The sequence below is a fragment of the Panthera leo genome, chromosome E2, assembly GCF_018350215.1.
Source record: "Panthera leo isolate Ple1 chromosome E2, P.leo_Ple1_pat1.1, whole genome shotgun sequence".
Lineage (NCBI taxonomy): Eukaryota > Metazoa > Chordata > Mammalia > Carnivora > Felidae > Panthera > Panthera leo.
In genome coordinates this window covers 40,558,253-40,575,202 of record NC_056693.1, presented here as the reverse complement: position 1 = coordinate 40,575,202, position 16,950 = coordinate 40,558,253, and the positions used below count along the sequence as shown (strand labels likewise).

Sequence of the window (16,950 nt, the reverse complement as noted above, 5' to 3'; positions counted from 1 at the left end):
GGTCTATCACAGCTACCCCGATCCAGTCATGAGTGCTGGAAGATATCAATAGTGGGTGTTAAATATTCTGGTGGAAGGATTCCCTGAGCCATAGAATAACCATAGTTTTTATTATGTTATTTGACTCCAGTAACAACCCTGTGAGGCATGCTTGAAATCAACCAGGGTCCTCATTTTAAAGATGAACAAGTAAGGCTCTAGACAGGAAAACTGATTCATTTTAAAGCATGTAATTAGTGTATACCCATGAAGAGACTTTCAGTCCATTTCTTTCCCACCTCTTCAACTAATCTTAAATCCATATGTGTAACATGTTTGTCTAGAAGAACTTATTAAAAAGTTCTTGAGATTCTTGAGTCACCTGTGTGGCTCAGTCGGTTAAGTGTCTGACTCTTGATTTTGGCTCAGGTCATGATCTCACAGTTTGTGAGTTGGCCCCACATCGGGCTCCTCATGGACGATGCAGAGCCTGCTTGGGATTCTCCCTCACGCTGTCTCTCTCTGCCCCTACCCACTCCCTCCCCCCTCAATATAAATAAATAAACATTAAAAGTTCTCAAGATTCTACTGGTCCATCACTTGGAGATGGTGAATGGTCTGGTCAGCTGGGGTCCTTGATGAGCTTTTATGTCACAGTTTCAGTGTGTCTTAGGGGACTCACTTGTTCAGAATATGAAACATCTTTCAATCACATGCCCGTGTCCTGCTCAGCTCCATGTTTTCCATTAGTGTTTGATTTTCAGTCACTATCATGTGTAAGCCAGCATGCTGTAACCTGGAGGCACACTCTTGGGTGGATGGCACATTGAAGAAGAGATTTTAAATCCTGCCTTCCACAGGTTTCCAAAAGCAAAATACCCAGTTTACATTCCCTCCAAAACAACACCCTGGGTGACAGGATGCGACCCAACAGATAATCCAAGTGAATGATCTTTTGGGGATGTTGTATGTATCAGAGAAGTGTATTTGGCCAAACAATTGAATTAATTTGCTTTCCATCTTAGATTTTTAATTTTTATTTTTATTCATAGTGGCATTAGTGACATTTCAGATCATTAAAATGGGGTAGATGTTGTCACTTTTAATTTGTGAAAATCTTATTTGAGCTCAAAAAAATGTATGAGAAGGGAAAGAAATAACGTATTTTGAAATTATTTATGTGTGAATTTTTTTGTATTTCTTAAGCGTAGAAACAGGGTATAGGCTAGAACAGGAAAGAACAGTCAGGAAGCAGAATTTTCAGTTAACAGCCTTTTGGGCTAGTTTGTTTTTATTTTTTCATGATTTTCCATACGATGTGGAATTTTTTTCCAGTGATAAGAACAATATATGCCAGTCATACTAAATTCAGAAAATATAGAAATGAGGGCTAGCTGTTCTGCCTTGCTTTGTTTGAAATGCTGGCAACAAAGGACAGAGAATCTGTCGCGATACAGCTCACTAAAAACCAATGCACACACACACCTTACCTTCTGCAACACTCAGAATATCTGCTCATCCCTCGACTGAATCTGCCTTTTATATTTAATAAATTTTATCTCACAGAAGATGTATTATATTTCCTTTCACCTAAAATATACCCATTTAAATTTGAGATTCTAAGGTATTTCTTCCTACAACAAGAGCTAATTCATGGTACTGTCGATCCATTCTAAACCTGCTAGCTTTTGGGCCATCATGTTGCCCATACATTCATATTGCTATAAGTTACTGATCCTAAACTGATATACAGAGGCAAGCCATGTTGAGGATGTGTGTGTGTGTGTGTGTGTGTGTGTGTACACATAATTTGATAGAACATATTTAAAATTTCACCTGTTTTATAATTACCAGTGTTGTCCCCCCAGAGCACACAGCCTGGAGGGGCACCTGAGTGGTCCAGTCAGTTAAGCAACCGGCTCTTGGTTTGGGGCACCTGGGTGGCTCAGTCAGTTGAGCCTGCAACTTGGGCTCAGGTCATGATCTTGTAGTTTACAGATTTGAGCCCTGCGTCGGGCTCTGTGCGGACAGCTCAGAGCCTACAGCCTGCTTCAGATTCTGTGTCTCCCTCTCTCTCTGTCCCTCCCCAACTCATGCTCTCTCTCTATCAAAAATAAATAAACATTAAAAATTTTTAACATATAGTCTGGAAAAAATGTTGGCTGGTATAGATATGCAGAAAACATGATGAGGAAGTAGTTGGGGGCATTGGTTACAAAAGATTGAAAAATATATGGAAGCCAACATCGGGAATTTTGGTTAAACCTTTCTCAGAACACAGTTATGCCATTTATTCAAAAAACATTTCTTGAATGTTTCTTGCGTGTCCATCCCTGGAAAGACAGATGAATGAGATGAAGTCCCCTATTCTTAGAAGTTCACAATCTAGGCGAGGTCAAAGTGGTTATGTCAACAAATAAAGACAGAATAGTGGGGTGTCAATTTCTATAAGAATATACAGTGTTGGGTGCCTGGGCACATAAGTCGATTAAGCGTTTGACTCTTGATTTTGGCTAGGATCGTGAGATGGAGCTCTGTCTCAGGCTCCACGCTGAGTGGAGTCTGCTTAGGATTCTCCCCCCTCTCTGTGCCCCTCTCTCATTTGTGTACATGCTCTCTCTCCTCTCTCCCTCTCTCAAAAAAAATTAATAAATAATAATACATAGTGTTATGGATCACAAAGGAGATGTTGGGAGGGGTCTAGAAAGGCTGCCCAAAGTGGTGGCTTTTGGGTTCAGTTCTGAGGCTTGAGGGGTTTTCCTCCCATGCTCATAGGAACAGCTTTCTGGGGCAGGAGAACAGTGGGTAAAAAGGCAGTGGGGTAGGTGTGGTGTGCTTGGGGAACAGAAGCCATGTCTGCATGTTGGGCTGAACTGGGGCGTGTGGAATGGATAGGGTGTGACCCTGGAAGGCAAATAATGTCTTAAGAATAGAGAAAAATCTAGTGGTTTTCGGTAGGGCTGTGTTGTGTGGACAGCAGAGAGAATCTGGAATTATTTTAAGCAGGAGGCATGACATGTTTAACTAGCTTGTGGATGGTGCTTGAATTTCAAAGAGACTATAAACCTGCTACCGGGTTTTATAAAAAGTTCCTCTTTAAACATATATTCCTTTAGGACTTATGAGTGGGCTCACAGTATGGGCAAGGTTTGCATGTGAACTGGAAATGTCTTAAAACAAACAACACAAAAACAAAAGCAGACAAACAGAAACTGGCCAAAGGCTTGCCATGAAGTAGTAAAGTGCAAACATGAAAAAGATTTTTCTGTTTGTTTCTTCTCACACTCACTTATATATTTAATTATCTCCTATACTCCCATAGAGTATGTGGTCTGAGCCCACACTTTCTTGTGATATCTGACGAAAGGGGCAATACCTTATCAGAAAAGAGTGTGCTTAACTTGTCCGTGGGGACAGGTGCATCTACCCCATATTAAAAAAAAAGAGCCAACGTCTGAGTTTGGTTCCAAAATATGGAGACATTATTCTGCAAGGCCAGATGCCTGTAGCTTCTACAGATACCTAGATTAAGGATTCTGGCTGTTGACCTTGATGATGAGAAGTTCAGCCTCACGTCTGCCAAGCTGAATGCACAAATATTCATGCCGTGATTCCAAAGGTCTCCTTTCCTCCAACAGATAACACTGCAGGGGTGTATGCCCGGCGTGGAGGCTTCAGTCGGCAGAAGCAGGATCTGTACCTCCTGCCCATCGTGATCAGCGATGGCGGAGTCCCTCCCATGAGTAGCACCAACACCCTCACCATCAAGGTCTGTGGGTGTGATGTGCACGGCGTACTGCTGTCCTGCAATGCTGAGGCCTACATCCTGAACGCCGGCCTGAGCACGGGGGCGCTCATCGCCATCCTCGCCTGCATCGTCATTCTGCTGGGTAAGCAGACTCCTCTGTGGCCTGCAGGAAGGGTTTTGCAACCAGATGCCCATCCTGGAAACATACACTTCTGGAGTGCAGACTGGTTAGCAGAACTATACCAAGGACTGTGGCTACAATTTGAGACAAGATGGAGGTGGTGTCTGCTCCTGTCCATTTTATGATTTGGGTGGCAACTTGACAAGCATTTTGAGCAGGGTCGGGGAAGGGTTCTGATGAGCAAATTGTCAGGCACTGCAGGACAGCACAGCAGCAACCAGCCGGGGGTGCTGTAGGGGGACATCTGAGAAGGTTTTGCAAAAGAGGAATTCAGGCAGAAGTGTGGGATATGAGCAGCAGTTTGCCTTAGAAGATGAAAGAGAAGGGGCGCCTGGGTGGCTCAGTCAGTTAAGTGTTCGACATTGGCTCAGGTCGTGATCTCACGGTTCATGAGTTCGAGCCCTGCATCAGGCTCTGTGCTGACAGCTCGGAGCCTGGAGCCTGCTTCAGACTGTGTGTCTCCCTCTCTCTCTCTGCCCCTCCCCTGCTCATGCTCTGGCTCTCTCTTTCTCTCAATAATGAATAAACGTTAAAAAAAAAAAAACATTTAAAAAAATAGGAGGAAAAAGAAGAGTTAGGGACAGAAGGAGTAATCATGAGGCCACAGACAATGTCTGAAGGACTTAAGGAAATGGATGAGGTTGGCCTGGCCAAGCTGGATCTTGACTCCTCCTCTGATTATCTGAGAGCAAGCCTCAGTTTTTGGGGTCCCCTGGGAGGCTTTTCCTGCACTTGCAGGCTGAGTTAGCTGCCCCACTTCTGCATTTTCATGTCCTCTCTGGTTTACTCTGAAAGAACAGCAGTGTGCCCATGCTAAGAACATTTACCGTGGCTGGCCTTCAGCAAGATGAGATCACGTGGGAGAAAAATCAGGACTCAAACCCAAGGATGTCTGACACCAAATTTATGCTTGTTCCATGATGTTTCATTCTCCACTGAATGAGTAGGCGGCCCAGCTGCACAGCGAACAGCCCCTGAGTTCAGGTCAACAAAGAGTTCTTGAGAATTATCTGGGTACCAGGTCCTGTGTTCAGCCCTGGGGGATAAAGAGAAGAATCAGACGTCATCTTTGTCCTTGACCGTTCACAGTCTATCAGGGAAAATACGAGTGAACAGATAAATCAGAGGCATGGGGTGAGTGCCATGATAGGGACATGAATAAAAGGTGATGGGGGCACACAGCAGGAATTGCCTCACATTGACTAAGGTCAGGGACATCTTCCTAGAGGAAGTGACATACTTGTTGGATGCTGAAGAATTTTCCAGATGGTGAGAGAGACTGGGATGGATAGATTTTCCAAGCAGAGGGAACAGAATGCCAAAGAGCTCGAGGAAATTCAGAGTCTGGGGAGGGGGAGCCAGATATGTAAAACAAAGTATAAGTTATGATGATAGAAGAATGGGGCCAGGTGGGTGGTGGAGTGCATGCCAGTAGCCGTGTCTGGTGTCAGAATGAGATGCCAAGATAGGTTTCCATGATGAGAGAGAAGAGTCAGCCAAACAGGAAGTGGAAAGGAGTGGTCTGGGCGTAGGTGTTGTCAAGAACAAGGCACAGGGGAGGGACACTGCTTGGTGAGCGCTGGGAGCCGGTCACAGTCCACACAAGGTCAAACCCTCAGCCTTGCATCTCCCAGTGATGATACACCGACTAGGGCTCCCAGACCACCTGTCAGATTCAGCCACAAACATTTTCTTTAGTCTAGCCATGGCAGAGCGTTCTCGTGGAATATTATAGAAACCTCTTGTAGCGATGCTAGGTTGCCTGAGCATAGTTGAATCACCTCTCCCAGGGAGGAGATGGAGCTGTTCCTCCGGGCTTCAGCTGATGCTGTTTCCTTATATGCAAATAAAGAGGAGATTTGGCTTCTGGGGGTCATTATAAACTTCCCCTCTTCCATAAGGTGGTCTGAAGAGAACACTGCCACATTTATGATAAGATTTCTTATTAAGGTAGAGTAGGACTCCTGTTCATTCTTCCCAGCCCCCAGCCCTCTGGGCAGGAACTAGCATCACCTCTTATAGAAAGGTAGGACTGAGGTCTCTGAACGTCCTCGTTCATAAACTTTGGAGAGACAGCTGTCTTCCGTTGGAAAACGAAACCGACATAAGCCATTTTTAAGAGGCTGCAGACCAATATATTTAGAATCTTCCCAATTCTGAGGAACATGACTTCCAAATAGCATTGGATTCATTTGTAAAAAGCTCAAAATAGTTCCAACTTGCCAGTTTGGGTATCATCTTTTCCTGGCGGCATTTTGCAGAGGAAGAGACAGGTGGAGGGCAGTTTTACACATCTTTGGGGATTCCAGGTAAAGCTCTCATTTCACACAGTGATAGACTGGTTCCTATTCTGAAGCTTGTACACACCATGTCTCACAGTAAGCAGAGTTCTCCTGGTGGTGGGTGGGGAGAACCCAGAAATACTGGGCTTGACCTATGCTTACTTTCTTGTGCTTTCCCCATAGTCATTGTAGTGTTGTTTGTGACCCTGAGACGGCAAAAGAAAGAACCACTCATAGTCTTTGAGGAAGAAGATGTCCGTGAGAACATCATTACCTATGACGATGAAGGGGGCGGGGAAGAAGACACAGAAGCCTTTGATATTGCCACCCTCCAGAATCCTGATGGGATCAATGGATTTATCCCTCGCAAAGACATAAAGCCCGAGTATCAGTACATGCCTAGGCCTGGACTCCGGCCAGCACCCAACAGTGTGGACGTCGATGACTTCATCAACACGAGAATACAGGAGGCAGATAATGACCCAACTGCCCCTCCTTATGATTCCATCCAAATCTATGGTTACGAAGGCAGGGGCTCAGTGGCCGGGTCCCTGAGCTCCTTAGAGTCTGCCACCACAGATTCAGACTTGGACTATGACTACCTACAGAACTGGGGACCTCGTTTTAAGAAACTAGCAGACTTGTACGGTTCCAAAGACACTTTTGACGACGACTCTTAACAATAATGGTACAAATTTGGCCTTAAGAACTGTGTCTGGCATTCTGAAGAATCTAGAAGATATGTAAACAGGTATTTTTTTAAATCAAGGAAAGGCTCATTTAAAACAAGCAAAGTTTTACAGAGAGGATACATTTAATAAAACTGCAAGGACATCAAAGTGGTAAATACTGTGAAGTACCTTTTCTCGCAAAAAGGCAAATATTGAAGTTGTTTATCAACTTCGCTGGAGAAAAAAACCACTTGGCGTACAAAATATTTAAGTGAAGGAGAAGTCTCATGGTGAACTTACAATGAAGGGAAATCGTTTATGTGTTATGAACATCTAAGTCTTTTCTTCTTTTTCTTCTTCTTCTCCTTCTCCTTCTTCTTCTTCTTCTTCCTTTTTTTTTTTTTTATTTGTCAAAGAAGCTTCCAGAAAATTAGAAAGGACAACAGTTCTGAGCTGTAATTCCGCCTTAAACTATGGACACTCTATATGTAGTGCATTTTTAAACTTGAAATATATAATATTCAGCCAGCTTAAACCCATACAATGTATGTACAATACAATGTACAATTATGTCTCTTGAGCATCAATCTTGTTACTGCTGATTCTTGTAAATCTTTTTCCTTCTACTTTCATCTTAAACTAATACGTGCCAGATATAACTGTCTTGTTTCAGTGAGAGGCGCCCTATTTCTATGTCATTTTTAATGTATCTATTTGTACAATTTTAAAGTTCTTATTTTAGTATACATACAAATATCAGTATTCTGACATGTAAGAAATGTTACGGCATCACACTTATATTTTATGAACATTGTACTGTTGCTTTAATATGAGCTTCAATATAAGAAGCAACTTTGAAATAAAAAACAGATTCTTTTTTAATTCTGGGTTTCATTCTTAACATTGAAACGTTTAAGTATTTCTAATGACCCATTTATATTTCTAATTTAAGATAATTGTGATCTTTTAATAACCCTATTTATGAGATGTTGTAGTCTGCTGCTTTTATTGTTTATTTAAAATCAAGTATGTTTTGCAAATGTTGTTTTTTTTTTTTTCAGACAAGATTCTGTAACATCGTTTAAAGCTTTCTTGTACATTCTCAGTGTTAGCTTCCTGGCTTCTCTTTGCACACATCTTCTGAAAAAGAAGGATGCGAAAGATCTAGGTCAGTCTCTGATTTTGCAATACTTGTTATATAATAGGCATTTATCTTGTATATCAGTAATTCAATGGTTATGAGAGATGAATCCATGAGGAAATGAAATGATCAGACCTCTAAAGTTCCAAGATGTAGATTTTATGCCCGATACTGAGCATTTGGGGGTTGGGCGAGGGAAGGGTCAAAAATAGAAATATGCTACATGTAGTTATCAGACATCCGATGTTATTCTATTTTTCCCTACTTTGATCTTGCCAGGCTCTCATAATGACTCTGACAGTTGAAACTGCTTATATTTCCCTCCTATGAATTTCAGTCCTCTTAAAATAATGTGGCATTTTAAATTTTGATGAAAGAAAGAGCAATTCATTTCCAAACCTTAAAATATGCTTTGGCAACAAGCTCAGAATGAGGGCAGGGACCCTGGTGGATTCTGAGGGTCAGTGCCAGTATGCCTGCTGTCTCTGGAAGTCCCATCTGGCTGCCTGGGGATTGGGACTTCCGTGGAGGACATTACACCTGTTCAGCTGGGCCAAAGGTCAAAATGTAGCAATACTCGGGGAAAGACCACACAAAGTCATGCTACAAGTGTTCTCCCTCTTTCCCCTTAGAAACAGGGCACATGCTTTCTCTTGGGTTGCAGACAATTTTTAGATTATCTTTCTTTTTTTTACTTTATTGTGAAACTTTGTTTCAAGCATTTCTTGATATCCTGCTACATACTATTTTTATGACTCAGTCAACATGCCTAAAAAGAGAAATGTTTATATGAAGTGCTCACTTTCATTTTACTTTGCATTTAAATCAAATTGAACACTTCAGTGGAATAAATTCTGTGGACAATGTCACTTTGGAATCTTTCATTTCAATGAAGGATTGCACATTCTCAATACTTCCATAAATTGCAGGTTCTGTTCATTTTTTATATAGTTTTTGTAATCCAAAGAATATTTTGCTAGATTTGCACAGATCTCCAATTGAATTTGAAATAAAGAAATAATGCAAAAGGATGAATAGCACTTAAACAAGAATACAGCTGTAAGTAACCCCATCACCATGGATGATCCTTTTTGTCTAGGAATGTATTTAGATTAGATTTGACAACTACATTTTTAGATTTTTATGTTTAAGTTTAAAAAAAAAAGGCTGTCTAATTTTCAATAGTTAAAATACTTGTTTTTCTGTTTTTCTTTTTTTCTTTTTATCTTCTCTTTTTTACTTTAAGCCTCTGTTGTTTGTAGAACCCTCTTAGAAGCTTGGAAATAAAATGTCTTTCCTGCCTAGTGGAGTCCTCTTTCATTTGGAACATATTGCCTTAAAAGCAATCTTAGTTTAAGTGGTTCTTCCTTATTTCGATATAAAGTAATCAGTGCTTTATGACATCGATTCAGCTAAAGAAGGAACACTGTTGTGTTCTCCTTGTACTTGAATAGTGGGCATTGTTTACAATCATCATTCATTCATTCATTCATTCATTCATCAAAATCTTATTTGGTAGACCCTGCTGGTGACATCAGGATGCACAATGAATCTTGCTACCATCCTTGACATTTTTTGGTCCTCCCAGCCCTGTTCCAAAATATCCATCCTGTTGTCTTGTAACCACCTGTTGATTTCTGTGCCTACCCACCTCCCCAGACAGTGCAACAGGATACTTTCTCTCCTTCAGGTTTGAGGAGACAACATATATAAAAGACACACAGGAGATGGTGAGATGTCGACCGTGAATGGAGGAGGGTAGGCCAATTGCAGCAGTTCTGGACAGATCTTGTGTTTAGCTAAATTGTATCTTAAGAAGCCAGTGTTCCCAGGGATGGTGGGGAGGATAAGAGAGAAGATGATCTGCAACGCTTGGAGAAACTTGCTGAAAATACACGTGCACGGTGCCTAGAGAGTATTGCTTTGTACATCAGGTGGGACCAAGTCATTATTTTTAGTCGGTCCAATTCCATTACTTTATTGTGTATCCTTCACTTATTTTTGAGAGCCTCTTCAGGACAGTGATGGTGGGTGGAAGGTCAGAAGTGAGTTGGGATCTCTGAGCACAAGTGTATCTGGCAGGCAGTGTGGAGGACAGATTAAGAACATCTAAATAACCGACAGGGTATTTATGAAAGTCAAAATAAGATAAAATGAGGGCCTCAAATAAGTCAGTAGATAGGGAATGGGAAAGAGGCAAGGCTACTCTACTTCTGTGCTGCCATCAGCCGGGTCTAGACCATCCTCACCTGTGACCTGGAACACCGAGACAAACCCACAGCCATTCTCTCTGACTTCCAACCTCTTCTCCACAAAGAAGCCAGAAAGATATTAACACACAACTCAGATCACATGTCCCCATAACCAAACCTCTTCATTGGCTTCCCAAAGTCCTCAAATACATTCCAATTCCATTATTTTGTTGCTTTACATGACCAGAACCCTGCAAACCTATCAACTTCCTCTTACCCCATTTTCCTTCCAGGCACTACATTCCAACCACGCTGGCCATCCATCAGTTCCCTGCACAGACCAAACGGGACCCTTTTCCATCCAAAGTGGACCACACTTTGCTAGTTTCCTTTGTATCCATTGTAATTCTTTGAACTTACTTTACTTACTGGCCTTTACTGTGTGTGTGGGTCTGACTGACACAGCAGAGTGTAAGCTCCAAGGTGGAAAGGATCGTGTTTTCTTATTGTATGCCTAGCTCTTTTCATTGTGCCTGAAACCTAATAGGTACACAAGCAATATTTCTTGAATGAATGATGGCATATCAATAAAGCAGATAATATCCAGATTTGGTGGCTGAGTAAAGAATGCCGGTCTGATTTTATGCTTCCTCATCTGAGAAATTGAGTGAACTGTGATCTTGGTATCTGTGGTCATGAATCCAAAAGGAGAAGTGGGTTTATGGGGAAAAGCGTTGAATTAAGTTTGGATTGGACTTGTAAACTGGAGACGTCTGTATCAGATGGAATGGTCAAGCAGGTCGTCAGCAGTAGGGATTTGCTGGCTACAGAAGAGGGAGCTGGGCATGTAGAGCAGAAGTCATTGAGGGCAGTTTAAGTCGACTGAGTGACTGTATTTCTAACCGGGTTTCACTGTTCTCTGCCAAGTTAAAGGACTATTTTGATGGTGAAGTAAATAAGTCCCTCTGGTGACTACAAGTAATTCTGACTTTAGTTTTATTAATAAGGATAATTAGTAAGCATAAACCTTATCCATGTATGTCAAATGCTTTGAAAAATTAGAAGAGCATATTAATTAATTCACTAATTCTTTTCTTCGATTAGTGAGGCTTTTTTGAGCTCACACTTTGTGGGAAAGCATGCATTAGATGTGAAAAATTGATGTTATTCCTGTGAGAAGGCAAAGTATGGGATACCCTGCCCAGGTTACACTGTCAGAGATGGTGAATGAGAGGTTACACAACTCTCCCAAGCATCGGCAGGAAGTGGTTGTCAAAGCTGGATGGGAATGGGTCCCATTTCTTCCACCTTGGTCCAGGGGCTTATCCTTTAGGTGAAAGAGGCAACAACAACGATATTCTTCATCATCAGTGATTCAGCTGAGACACTGGCAGTTAAGATGGGATGGACACTCCCCACCTCCTTGGGTTCAGCTTATTACTTTGAACAGCCATTCACCACAGAGTGGGACGACAGGATCCAGTCATACCTCTGATTGCCTAGCCTGCCTTCCACGTCCACACCAATAGATGGGACAAAACCGTGCATTGTTTCTCCTGGAGTTTGCATGTCTCTACAATGTAGATGTTGAAAATCAACTATAAAAAAACAGCAACTAATTAGGCACTTTATAGCTGTTTGTATTATGATTCACACAGAAGTTTCGTAGTTTATGCTCTTGATGTGATTAAAATTGTGTTAAAAAAAAAAAAAAGTCCATGTCGGGAGATTGTTAGGTCCCAATGGCCTCAGAGTGAGAAGTGAAATTTTATTTTGCAGACTAACTCAACTAATCATTTTTAATGATTTTCTCAAAAGGGCCTTTTTCATTCCACGTGTCTTTATACATTTTACACATGATGTTTTAGTTCTCTGTCACTTTAATCTACTAACTGCCACTACTTGGCTATCTCTCACAGGCTTATCGAAGCAACATGCCCCTCATACTACTCAGAGCCCAAATCATCAGCTCAAGAGTGAAAGCAACAAACTGCTTCTTAGGTGTGGCATTCGATACATGCCTCTGTGTAAAAAACATGGCTCCAACACTCACTAGCTGTGTGACTCTGGACAGGTGTCTTGAGCTCTCTGAACTTCATTTTCCACAAACATGCAATGCAACTAAGAATTTCCACAGTTTCAGTGGTGGTAAAGAATCAATAAGCTCCTATTTCTAGAGCCACTGCCAGTTCCCAGAAGAGGGGAAACACTCCATAGAAGGGAGCAATGATATGGTTAGTGTCCATATTCTTTTCCTTGTCCCAGGTTTCAGGACAAGGTTAGGGAACAATTTACCACCGCATGCTTCCCTTTTCTCCCTCTGTCTCCTGAGCCAACAATAGAACATAGCTTAGCATGTGGTAGTTTAGTTCAGGCAGAGAACAAGAAAAAGTTTCCTACCATCAGAAAGAATTTTTTGTTTTAATTAGACTAATTATCTGATCGGTGCATTCACTTCTGTTTGATTACAATATATAGCATAAAACTGGCAAAGCAACATGTAAAATAGCTTTTAAATATCTTATTAGAAGACAATAAGTAAATTTACATGATTATGAATTGTATTTAACTGGATAGAAACTATGTATCATATGGTATTTGAAACTTGGATGAGCTTGTCAAGAACTGCAAAAACTGACATTTCTAATATAAGGAATTTCATATTTGATGTATTTTTGCTCATTTGCTGAAACAACGGTGCTCCTTTTTTTGTAGACATAATTCTCTGAAAATGTTTAGATTTGCAGACATATAATTTCATTAGAATATTTTTCTTTCATAACAACTCTGCTGACTTTAATTTAACCACAATCTTTACCTCACTTAGCACTCAGAAAAACTGGAAATTATTTAATGCTGTAGTAAATTTCACCTTAAATTTTTTTTTTCAAACATCTAACTGGGATGTGAAAGAAATAGTAGTGCTTAGAAGTACAATTTTCAAATAACATTCTGTTATGAATAGGTAAAGAGGTGGTCAGTTTGATGATGCTGACCTAGCAAACTAGATAAGCCCTCGTGTGGGGCACCCACTTTTCCTTTGTTACATTTTGGATTTCCAGCACAGAGAAGGCACTGAGTAAATTCTCAGGGTAGGACTGTAGGGATGGATGGATAAAGGGAAATAAATTCTTATATTCTAGGTTTTTCAGAATTCTAAACTCCTAGAAATGGACAAGAGAATTCATCTGGGTGCCTTCTTTGCTCCCACACCCATGTTTTGATAGCATCATTATAATGCTTTGAATTTAGATTATTTTAAATGTTTATTTACTTATTTTTGAGAGACAGAGTGAGAGAGAGAGAGAGAGAGCATAAGCATGGACGGGCTTCTGCTCCAGGCTCTGATCTGTCTGCACAGACAGAGCCCCACACGGTGCTTAAATCCACAAACTGCAAGATCAGTACTGGAGCCGAAGTCAGACACTTAACTGACTGAGCCACCCAGGCACCCCTTCAATTGAGATTTTCTGTGACTAGATATTCCTCCCAGGACAGTCACCCAACGCACACTCAGATCAAATTGGACCCGATGCACAGAACAGATGGAAGGGCCTTCAGATGATGTGTCTGTCTTGCTAGTCCTGAAAAAATTTGCTTAATTTTTGCGGGTCTCGTTTTCCTTATATGACAGGGATATGTAATCTCTGTCTGGCATGGATCTAAGAATTCCAGGAATGGATGACCTAGAACAGGAAATTACCTACATATATAAATAAACTGTTGCACAGATGAATGATTTTATTGTTGCTGTGCTTGGTGTTATTTGGGCTTTTTTCTACGGTAAATTGAATCTTTCCAGCATCTACAAGTGATTCAGTAGTTAACCTTAGATCCAGAAGCAAATTTAAGGGGCTCTTTGGATTCTCCTGGGAAGACTTAACCCAGTGGCCCCAGGGTAGGCTTTAAAATGGGGACTGAATCTTGTTGTGCAGGGACTGCGGCCCTAGGGCTTCTCCCAGGCTAGCAGTCCCCTCCCCAGCAGGGAAATAGCGACTCCTACAGGCAAGCTATGAGGAATCTTGATCCCAGTGGCTCACTGTTTTCCAAGTTTGGAATGTGCATTTCTGCATTTCTGGTGCTTAGAAGGCATGGTTTTTAAGATGACATTGAATAACAATACATTTTAACGGGAGAAAGGTGTTCCCTTTCAAATTACTAAGTAGATAATCTGCACACAATTCTCCCTCTGTATGGAATCCATTACCCCTTAGGGTGGCTCATTCCGTGACCACCCAATCTAAAGCAGCCTCTTATTCCCTGTCTGCCATATTGCCCTTCTGTCATTCTCTGCAGAGTGACAAAGACGGTCTACTCTGACCAAACTTTAATCAGGCTCTTCTGAGTCCTCTGTCCCACTAGGCCTGAACTTGGCCCTTCTTCCCTCTTTGTAGAATCTCATTTCAGCGAGAATCCTGAAGAAGTCAGTGTGGTGAAAATTCCCTACCCTTACTATCTGGCTACTCTCAACCTTAATCACCCTAGCCTATCTTCAGCAAGAATCCTGTTGACTCAGCCTAGCAAGAACCCCTCTACCTTGATATTTCCTCTTAGTAATTTTCCATCCACGGACCCCCATCTGCTTCTTGGATGTAAATCCCCAGCTGTCCTTGTTTAAGCTGAACTTGAACTTGAGTCCATGTTGTCTCCCCTGGTAGAAAACCCCACTGCAGTAGCTCTACATGAATAAAGTGTGCCTTGCCACCTTTAACAAGTGTCATGAATAATTTTTTCTTTAACAAGAGCACATAGCACTTTCTGATAGTTTTATCTTTTCAATGCATTGTTTACTTAAAGTAAATCTGTTTACTCTCTAGACTGTAAGCCCCATGGGGAGCAAAGACTGTCTTTTTCACTGTGTACCCCAGAGCCTAGAACAGAGCATGCTACGTTGTAGAAATTAAATAAACAACTTCTGGCTTCTTGGGGGTGTTGGCTAAATTTTTATTGCTTGCTCTAATGGAATAAGGGCTAGTTTGAAATTGTAGGTTTAACTGATGTAGATTTCCTTTCTGAAAAGGGAAATAAAACCAGTAGATTAAAGTCTTCAGCAGCAAATCTAGTAGCTAGAATTTAGCAAAATGGTTTTCTTTCCATGTATGTATGTGCAGTTACCTTCTGTACTATGGGGGGGGGGGGTTCCACTCATGGCAATAACACAACGTTTCCTTTTAAAATTGTGATATTGGGATTTATAATGAGAAATGTTATGTTTAATTTTCTTCCCCTTTCTGGCAGCACTCCTAAACCCTTTGAATTTCTTAAGTGATGAGAACAACTAAGGTGCCTTGTTCAGTTAATGAGATGACTTTCGGACCCCACTTAAGGATGAAGGATAGTTGCCAAGGGAACCAACTGCTTGATTAAACGGTGGGAACTTTACGGCTCCCTGCCCAGACCTCCAGGGAGGGAAGAAGGGCTGGAAATGAAATCAGTCACCAATAGCCAATGACATAATCAGTCGTGCCTGTATAATGAAGTCTCCATAAAAACCAAAAGGACGGTGTTCAGAAAGCTTCCAGATTGGTGAACACATGGAGATTTGGGCGGAGTGGCCACTCAGAGAGGGCATGGGACTCTCGAGCCTTTTCCCCATACCTTGCCTTATGTATCTCTTCCATCTGGCTGTTCCTGAGTTATATCCTTTTATGATAAATCAGGATTGTAGTAAATAAAATGTTGTTCTGCTTTCTGTGAGCCCCTCTGGCATATTAATTGAAGACAAAGAGGAGGGTTGCCAGAGCTTCTGATCTATAGTCAATCAGAAGCACATGTGACAACCTGGATTTGTGACTGGCATCTCAAGTTGGCCTGGTGGGGTAGGGACAGTCTTGCTGGGCTGAGCCCTTAACCTGGGGAATCTAACACTGTTTCCAAGTCAGAATAGTGTCAGAATTGAGTAGGACACCCAGCTGGTGTCTGCAGATTGTTGGTGGGGTAATCTCTCTGTCCCCCACATTAGAATTGGGTGCAGAAACATTTCAAAATATATGCATTTAGATAAAAGACGAACCACTTAACATAAATATAGATTACATAAATAGTACATCTGTTACTCAGGTATATTGACTAGGCAGAGGATGGGTGGTGAAGGGTGATACTGAATTCAGTGGTACCCTGGGGGTTTGGACAGCACTGATGGTGTGCAGCCAGCTCATTTAATGGCTGAGAGAACTGAGGTTCTACAAGATAAGTTAACTTGTTTCAAGAATCAGAGGATAGAGAAGAGAACCTGGAAAGAAAATATACTTCTCCTGCTGGTGACCTAACTGTGAGTTCCAGGAAAACTCAGTTCCAAAGAGTTACCAGCTACCATGGGTGGTTATTCAGGGTGGTTTTCTGAGTGTCCAGGTACAGGAACAACATTCCTGCACACACACCATTGCTCTTCTTACATTTCACCTCCTCAGAAAGTTCTTCATTGATCACCTTACATAAAAAAGGACACCGAGTCCTTGTTACTGAGTCCCCTTCTAGCTACTCACCTCATTTGTTTTCTTTCTCTGCATTTACCACTATGTGATATGATAATGAATGCCTATGGTATGCACTTAGTGCTTGTGTCCCCTGCCCCACCACAGTGACAGTCCCATGAGGACACTGGCTCTGTGCTCTTCACCTCTGTACCCCCAGAATCCAGAATATTGCCTGGCATATACGGGGGCCCAATAAATAACTGAGGAACAAACCAATAAATAATGATAAGCATTATCAACACTAGGCTTTTTAACTCGAAGTTTGAGTGAGATCAGCTTC

At 41.6% G+C, this 16,950-nt stretch overlaps 1 protein-coding gene across 11 annotated transcripts in view; it reads left to right on the top strand.

Annotated features, from left to right (window-relative positions):
• Positions 1-16,950, top strand: part of CDH11 (cadherin 11) — a 177,893-nt gene that overhangs the window by 145,397 nt on the left and 15,546 nt on the right. For 3 of the 11 annotated variants that reach the window (XR_006197081.1, XR_006197082.1, XR_006197086.1), the window contains exons 12-14: positions 3,618-3,869; positions 6,374-6,941; positions 7,923-8,029. Coding sequence is in view for 1 of the 11 variants with exons in the window: in XM_042918578.1 (XP_042774512.1) it covers positions 3,618-3,869; positions 6,374-6,870 (749 nt within the window). In the remaining 10 variants the exon portion in view is untranslated. Of the gene's footprint in view, positions 1-3,617; positions 3,870-6,373; positions 7,744-7,922; positions 9,301-9,692; positions 9,745-15,432; positions 15,516-16,950 lie in introns of those variants that run through there. The other 8 variants (XR_006197077.1, XR_006197078.1, XR_006197085.1 and 5 more) reach the window with 7 other exon arrangements.